General features: G+C 33.7%; 1 protein-coding gene across 1 annotated transcript; it reads left to right on the top strand.

The window, feature by feature from the left end:
* Window positions 1-473: 473 nt before the first annotated feature.
* On the top strand, window positions 474-6,484 carry rab11ba (RAB11B, member RAS oncogene family, a). The gene is made up of 5 exons (XM_059341279.1): window positions 474-633; window positions 3,487-3,682; window positions 4,368-4,561; window positions 4,918-4,998; window positions 5,080-6,484. The coding sequence occupies exons 1-5, from the start codon at window positions 594-596 to the stop codon at window positions 5,223-5,225; spliced, it is 657 nt and encodes a 218-aa protein (XP_059197262.1). The 5' UTR covers window positions 474-593; the 3' UTR covers window positions 5,226-6,484.
* The last annotated feature ends 2,580 nt before the right edge of the window (window positions 6,485-9,064 follow it).

The following is a 9,064-nucleotide window of genomic DNA, read 5'->3' as shown; positions in this document are numbered from 1 at the left end:
TCTTGTTGTTGTGTTTTCTGTTTTGTTGTTGTGTTTTTTTATTTGTTGTTGTGTTTTCTGTTTTGTTGTTGTGTTTCTTGATTTGTTGTTGTGTTTTCTGTTTTGTTGTTGTGCTTCTTGATTTGCCATTCTGTTTTTTGATTTGTTGTTGTGTTTTTTTGATTTGTTGTTGTGTTTTCTAATTTGCCGTTGTGATTTGCACTTCAGGGCCACCGTAGTACTGATTGTGATGTGAACAGCCAGAACAGCCTTGAGTGAACATTGTGAAACAGCCAGCATGAAAATATTGAAATGTGATATTGTTCAATGTACAGGAAGAGACAGGGCGCTAAAGTTACAGAACAAAGGGTGTAATGCCTCACCGTCTTCACTGCTGTGCGCGCTGATTGGTCGGCATTGTCTGAGAATGCAGCTGATTGGTTCATTGACGCGTCAGTCAATAAGATAACTATTTCAATTGGTCAAAACGACGTGCCTGAACTCACGTGCTCATGCTGTAACTGGAAGGCGGTGCCTACAAGCAGCCGGTTGGAGGATTTTTGTTGTTGTTTGTGGGGAAACTACTTTTAAAAAGTATAAAACAGACTTGTAAAATGGGAAACCGAGACGACGAATACGACTATTTGTTCAAAGGTAATTTCTTCTTTAAAGTCTAGTGAATGACAGCGTGTTAGTCCTGCTTAGTAAAAGTTGAGTGCGAACTGAGGAAGTCCACTAAGCCAGCGTCAATGCTAAAGTTAGCTCTACTAAGTTAATAGATAACATGATATAATGACACAATAATCACTATTTTGAGTTAATCTAGCAGTGTGTGATGCTACTTAAACACATCATAAGTGTCGTATATCTTAAACTCCCGAAGAAATAAATGACTCCAAGTGATGGCAGTTAGCACTTAGCAAGCTAATGTTAGTCAAATGAGTGGCTGAATAAGTAACGTTAAGCTAGCGTGCTAACATGGAAGCTACTCGGCCTCGTTAAAACCCGTAAAAAAACACTTGAGGTGGCATTAAGTTTATTTAAGACTGCGAGCTGTTTAGAAGCTGCTTTATGCCGGTCAAGACAGAAGAAACTGAAATAGTTTCACTTTACGAGTCATTTGACGTTAAAGCTAAAGACTACTGAGCTATTTTGCTGACATCGTCAAACACCGAACATAAACTGCAGCTAAATTAGTGATCACGTCTAAGCTACGTTTATGTTAAGATTATAAGGACATACTTTATCAAACTAAATATATTTCAATTTTATATGAATGAACAATATAGCGATGAGGAGGCACAATCATTGTTTTGTGCTAAAATAATGTTTTCTATATTTTTGAACATATTTTTGATTCACAAATTCATTACCGTAATGGGACCAGATAAGAATTTCATGGTTTCCCCACACTTGTATACAATAAATATTTAATACATTTTATAATAATAAATATACATTTGTTTAAAAATGTATAATTTAATAGAATATAATCAAACATAATGTTTTTTAATAATGTATAAAGAACAAAATCTGAATGAAAATTGATGAGAAAAAATGGTTAGATGTTACGGTAATGATATAATTGTTTCCATTAAAATATGTGCATATTTTAATTAAATACATTTTGGTGATACCAGCTACCCTTGAGCATATTTAAGTGCTTGTCAAAGACAACAAAAAAAAACTTTTTTTTTTTTTTTTTTTAAATTAAAAAATAAATGGTTATGCATTTTGCTCACAGTGTCTCTAAAAATGTCAGAAAATACATTAAAAAAATTAAAGATTAAAAATGCATATTAAGCGGTCATGTTAGATAGTATATGTTATTAAGGGTCTCAGAAAATATGTATTCAATGCTCTTGGATTTTTGCTATGAGCTGTACCGTGTTCATGAGAATCACCCACATCCTGACTTCACAAATCATAAGGATCATAGAAGTACATTTTGTGAGAGTATGACAAAATATACAAACAAATACTGTATTTTGGATGCTTTAGTGTGTATTTAAGGGACCAAAAGCATATATATTATAAATGATACTTTCAAATTTGCTCCATTTTCACATAAAGTGTGATTTATATGTAATGAAATAGAATTAAGTAATATAAAATACAATGATTTTCAATTCCGATTAATATCCAATTACTTCTCTTAGATTAATCGTTGGTTAAATTTTTGCAGCTTATATATATATATATATATATATATATATATATATATATATATATATATATATAGGCTGCTGTTTTTCCATTTGTGATCTGCTTAATACAGCATTAAAGTAATCTTGGTCAAATATGTATAAATTATATGGTTAAACAAAAGTAACACCAACAAACAATAAGTAATTAAATGATAAACAGTGTAAATGGAAATAAATAAAATTAAATGAAGTAAAATAAAGATAACATGACTTTTATTGCATTAATATGGTCATGGCAGGTCTCCATCTGCTAACAAATATATCTTTTTGAAGCCTCAAGGAGTTAGAAGTTATTTGTTCCATGTGATAGATTTCCCAGACCTTCTCAATCCACATATTGTATGTTGGAGGGCTTTAACCATTTAACAGTAATACATTTAAAAGCTGAAATCAGTAACATTTGTAAAAGATATTTGTTCCCCGTCCAGTTACGTAATTTGGTATATAGTCCAAACATTACCATCTTGGGATGTTTATTAAAACTTTTCTGGAATACTTTTCCAAGAGCATCAAAAACCTCATCACAGAATTTTTTTTCAGTTTAGGGCATGTCCAAAATATATGAATATGGTTACCAATGTGTTTCCCACAACTTCTCCAGCATTTATCTGAGTCCGCGAGCCCTGTTTTAAATAGGATTGCTTGTGTCCTAAAGAATCTGATTATTACCTTCCACCTGAATTTCTGCCATGTGGCGGAGTTAGTTACTTCGTGTGCTTCTGTGCATATTTCCTTCCATCCATCTTGCTGTATACCTATGTTTATTTCGTTTTCCCATTTTTCTTTAATCTGAAGAGTTTCATTGGAATTCATATCTAAAAATATTGATAAACAGCCATTTTAGAAAAAATAAAATCCTACTAGTGCATCAACTTAAGACTTGAGACTTGAGTAGAAGACTGGACCATCCTTTATCCTTGAGTCTGTGAAAAACACTAATGGATGGCCTTGAACATGTTTTTATTTGGGTCTCGTTGTCTTTTCTACAATGACATCAAGGGACTCAATTGAATTTTTGCATAAAGTACAGTAAAACGTTTTCTTTAATCGTCGTAATGTACTGACATGATCATGAATGACTGAACCTCTTCACATGGTGTACTCACAGCTTAATATAAATATGTGGTTGTCATGTAAAGATGTTGCACTCAATGATACTGTAAAGTAGACTTGAAGAAGATATGCATGATTGTACACCACTTCCCTTTTTACAGTTTGTCAGGCTAACAATGCAGGGCTGCTGCTTACTATTTATTTTTATTACATATTTATTTATTTTTCCTCTGTTTTTTGGTTCTAGTCGTTCTTATTGGAGACTCTGGAGTGGGGAAGAGTAACCTGCTGTCCCGTTTCACAAGAAATGAGTTCAACCTGGAGAGCAAGAGCACCATTGGGGTGGAGTTCGCCACCCGCAGCATCCAGGTGGACGGCAAGACAATAAAGGCTCAAATCTGGGACACGGCTGGACAGGAACGATACAGAGCAATCACCTCAGCGTCAGTTTGTTTTATTTTTTTTTCTTTTGTACCACATCTGTGACAGTTTGGTTGTTTAAGGGATATTTGAGCACATCAAGCCAACATGTACTAGATTGTAGAGATTGTAGTCATAGATATATTTTATGTAGTAAATGTATTGGTTCATCTACAATTTTTACATTTGAATTAACGTACCTATCACTATAGCAGTAAACATGTGAATTATGTTTTTTTACTTAAAACTTTGCCTTCTTAATTAGTTCTGCCTGAAATGAGTTGTATTATGAGAGTTTCCTTGATAAATGATACAAATTCACACATTTGTTTCCTCAAAGCCGATGCTGGAGTATATTAGAGATGGTCCGATCAGGTTTTTTGGGACGATACCGATCACCTAAAGCCTCACCGATCTGATTACCGATCAGAACCGATCGATCATGTGGGACGATATTAATATTTATATTTTACTCTTCTTTTTTCCCCCCCATCCATTGATCCACTCATGCACAGGTGTAGACCTTTCTTTCATTTATGTTAACCTTGTAATCATTTATTTACTAGATTATCTAGATTGACCTTTATTTATTGCATAGCAGTAACTTTAATATTCCTTCATAGCAGCAGTGGAAAATTGGAGTCATCCTTATAGAATATATTTGATTATTGATTTATCTGTTTCTTTTCTTTGCTCTGCTGTGTTCAGGTATTACCGAGGTGCAGTTGGAGCTCTCCTGGTTTACGACATCGCCAAGCACCTGACATACGAGAATGTTGAGCGCTGGCTGAAGGAGCTGAGGGACCACGCTGACAACAACATCGTCATCATGTTGGTTGGAAACAAGAGCGACCTCCGTCACCTCAGGGCGGTGCCCACTGACGAGGCTCGAGCCTTCTCAGGTAAATTATTAAGTGTTCTCATTAGGGTAAGAGCATTTAAATTGTCAAGTAATTAAAGGTAGGTTTAAAAGTAGAATTCTGTGTTGTTCTTGTTGTTTTTAAAACAAATCTTCAGTTTAACCATAATTCCTAAACCACTTATTTGAAGATTATACAGGTTAATATTAGGCATGTAACGATCTACTCAACTCAAGTCTAAAATATATATATATTTTTCTTTATCAAATAAAACTTTTTTATCTCAATGGTATAATTTATGCAAAATAATGCTTATTTCCTTTCTTGTAAAGGTAAAAAACAGAAAACACATTTTGTTTTAAATAATAAAAACGTGCTTTGTCTCCTCTTCTGCTCAGAAAAGAACACTGTCTCATTTATTGAAACCTCTGCCTTGGACTCCACTAATGTAGAAGAAGCCTTTAAGAACATTCTCACAGGTAGGAAAACTGATACATTTAATGTGCAGCTTACTGTGAATCTTCTGGTAATTACTGAACGATCACCATTTTGTTTCACAGAAATCTACCGTATTGTATCTCAGAAGCAAATATCGGACAGATCCGGAAATGATGAGTCCCCAGGCAACAATGTAGTGGACATAAACCTCCCCCCAACCTCCGACGGGCAGAGGGGAAACAAACTCCCTTGCTGCCAGAGCCTGTGACACTTTCCTTTTTCTTGTTTGACTTTCTGTGGGTCTTTGCTCTCTTCACCTCTGGTTTACATCAGTTGTCATGCTGCTGCCATCATGATTTCCTCATGGGTTCAAAAGTCTGTGACACTGAGACTTGACATTCCGTCGTGCTGGGTTCTTCTTTGTTTGTTTGTCTGATTTCAGAAGAAACTGTCTACAATAATTTACAGCCTCACAATAGCCTGGAAAAGGAGAAAGCTCTTACACCATTGATCTCAAAGCTGTAGTAACTTATAATTACTTTTTAATCAACTAGCCTTTATGGTCCCATTGACCTGTTCCTGTTGAGGGAATGGTGAGGAATCAGTAGACCTGTGTATCAGTGCTTCAAGTGGTTTCTACTTGCCTCCTTTTCTCAGCTTGCAATGACAGACTTCTGTTGTGATCTGCGACAGTGGAATCCCAATTTCATGTCTGGTTGACCTGATTCTGCCTGTCATGCAATCAGGGTGTAGAAGCGGAGACAAGGAGAAGGTACCACTGGGGTATTGATGTGTTCTGTCTGGATTTTCAATTTGTCTCTTTAATTTCCCTCTTTGAGCCCTGTGCCCACTGTGGCATGAAATTAGCATGAGCCAGGGACCAGACTGGCTGTGACTGTCTGACTTAATATGGGCAAGCTTGAAACAAATGAAGTGTTTTTATTTGTGTGTGTGTGTGTGTGTTAAAGTTGGTGCACAAAGATACCAAAGGAAACGGATGCAATCGTTACCAGTTTTGGGTTTTCTCATTCAAGCGTGGCTGCTAAGGTTGCATTTCATTGCTCTCTCCGGCAAACCAGTCCAGGCTTCGCAAAACAATGTGTAATGCTATATAGAAAAGTAATGTTATAAATTGTGCTGTGTGATTTATTATTTGTAATGATAGTATCGGCCTGGATTAAGCCTTGTGTTTCTCTCTTGAGTTGGCTCAGGTCAAACTCTGTTTTAACAGGTTGTCTCATAATGAAAATCTCTTTTGCACTCATGTTCAATAATTTCAGTGGAACAAATCCTATTTTTAAAATACACTCAACACCTTTATCAAGTAACATTTTCCTGTTGGTCGAAAAGGAAAAAAAGCACATTATGTAGTGTTTTTTTTTTTTTTTTGTCTTAAACAGAATTTGTCTTGTACTTGATAACCCTTGCTGTCATTTGAATGTGATGTGTGTTAAAGGGAAATGGATCAAGATGTGTGTAATCTGAAACATTTTAAATTACCAAATTAAAAATTGTTCTTTCACTCCAGCTGGTTGAGAAGTGGAACTGAAAATCAGAAATGCAAATTGTTCACATGGTTGGCTGAAATCTAGGTCCTCATACAGAGGATGAAATTGTGGTTTTACACAATCTAATCAATGCTCTTGTGCACCCAGAATGAGCACCATGAATAAGGGGATACTTGAAATTAAAGTATTCAGATCTTTTACTTAAATAGTAAAAGTAGCTACAGTCAAGAAAATACTACATATACAATCTACAAATACTGGAAAAGTAACAGTTCTGTATTCAAAATGTTACTGAAGTAAATTGTCATTGGGCAGAATGTAGCAGTTCAGAATCATGTTGGATTACTAATGTGTTCATGTAAATGTTGCAGGTTCTTATGGTGGAGAACATTATTTTTCTCCTTTAAGAATTATTTAATATTTTGGTCAGACACAAACAGGAATAAAGACACAAATGGATACAATAACAGATCTTGAAAATATTTCAACGTTTCCATTTTACATTAACTGGATAATTAACATCGTTACAAAACACATGATAGCTTAAACGGAAAAATCAAATTCAATCAAATTTCATTGTAACCTTTGATAATTTTAGACTTTAAAATCTTGAAAACCAACATAGAATTACACATCTTTATTTCATCAATTAGTCCATTCCATAAATTTACACCCAAAACTGACACACATCTGTACTTGAGATAAGTTCTGACTTTGTGAGTTTCAAACATTAGCAACCCCCTTAAGTTATAAATCCCCTGCCTTCATTTAAACATATTTTGAATACAAACAGGAATTGACATGTTTACCACCCGAAACATAATTTCTAATGTTTTTGAATATAAAATGTCCAAAAACGTTAATGTGTGTGATCTTATAAAAAGCTGATTTGTAGAATCATGGTATCCAACTTCATTTATTATCCTAATAGCTCTTTTTTGCAGTTTAATTATTGGATCTAGGTTTGTTTAATATGCATTTCCCCAAAATCCAACACAGTGTGTCATACAAGGCAACAAAAGTGAAAAGTAGAGGAAATGAAGGCAGTTCTTATTCAGTAGATCTCTTGTTTTGTAAAGGATAGAAATAGACTTGGATAAGTTCCGTTTTATATATTTTAGGTGAGGCTTGGTGCACATAAATGCACCAATAATGATAATCCAGTAGGGTGATTCTCATGAAGCCAGTCTAAGTTATGTCTGTGAAGATTATAAGGACATATTGTATTAAACTTAATATATTTCACTTTCATTTGAATGGGCACTATAGCCAAAATGAGGCACAATTCATTGTTTTGTGCTAAAATGATATTTTCTATATTTTTGAACATATTTTTGATTTACTGTAATGTGTCCAGATAAAAATGTCATGGTTTCCCCAAACTTATATACAATAATTATTTAATAAACTTCAAAACAATAATAATACATTTGTTAAAAAATGTATAATTTAATAGAATATAATCAAACATAATGGTTTTTAACAATGTATAAAGAACAAAATCTGAATGAAAATTGATGATAAAAATGGTTAGATTTTACGGTAATGATAGAATTGTTTTCATTAAAATATGTGTATATTTTAATAAAATACATTTTGGTGATACCAGCTACCCTTGAGCATATTTAAGTGTTTGCCAAAGAAAAAAAACGAAAAAAAAAAACATTTAGTTTAAAAACCTTTAGTTTTAGTTTTTTTAATTTCTATTTAAAAATATGTTATGGTAATGATTTTTTTCATTGTTTTTCATTGTCTCTAAAAATGTCAGAAAATACATTAACATTTTTCAAATAGATTACAAATTCATATTAAACAGTGACTTTAGATTGTATGTGTGGCTCAAAGAAAATATGTAGGCCTATTCAATGCTCTTGGATTTTTGCTATGAGCTGTGACTTGTTCATGAGAATCACCCAATAATACATTATGAATTTATATATAACAATCTGAGTGGGTCCATTCTGCATAATGAGTACTTTTACTTCTGATAGTTAAAGTACTTTTACTTAAGAAAATTTTGAATGCAGGACTTTTGCTTGACATAATTTCACAGTGTGTTATTAGTATTACTTAAGAAAGGGGTCTGAATACTTCTTCAAACCCCTGATTATTTGTCCTGGTGAAATTCACAGTACTTTTCCATTTTTAAAGCATTATCGAACCAAATGGTCCTTGTTCTGCTCTGGGTTTTTTTCCCAGATCTTTATTAACAATGAAGGAAATACAGGCATTCATATATATATATATGATATAAACAAGACATACAAAAAAAATGTCAGTAGTCATAGAATGTCATAGAACAAATTATATACACAAAAACAAAACAACAACTCAACAAGGCACATATTTACAAGGTGCCTCCCCCCCATATCACTCTGGGGTTTCTGAAAACAAGCTTTCACAAAGAGTGCACATTTCGCTTACATCAGCAAACCAGGAAATTAATTTATTACATGGGTAAATATTATGCAAAATTTTAAAGTGAACTTCTGTAATCTTATTTGAGAGACAGAATGTGAAGGGATACAACCACATGCTCTACGCCACTTTATTCCCTTCAATTGTGAATCCAAAATAACTTTCCTCTGGGGGAAATCTT

This window comes from Centropristis striata, chromosome 9 (assembly GCF_030273125.1).
Source record: "Centropristis striata isolate RG_2023a ecotype Rhode Island chromosome 9, C.striata_1.0, whole genome shotgun sequence".
NCBI classification, from domain to species: Eukaryota; Metazoa; Chordata; class Actinopteri; order Perciformes; family Serranidae; genus Centropristis; species Centropristis striata.
This window is presented reverse-complemented; position numbering and strand designations above follow the sequence as displayed.

Coding starts and splice junctions, on each gene's coding strand:
- rab11ba (XM_059341279.1), top strand. CDS start 594: ATGGGAAACCGAGACGACGAATACGACTATTTGTTCAAAG. Junction 3,683..4,367: donor TACAGAGCAATCACCTCAGC/GTCAGTTTGTTT, acceptor TGCTGTGTTCAG/GTATTACCGAGGTGCAGTTG. Junction 4,999..5,079: donor CTTTAAGAACATTCTCACAG/GTAGGAAAACTG, acceptor TTTGTTTCACAG/AAATCTACCGTATTGTATCT.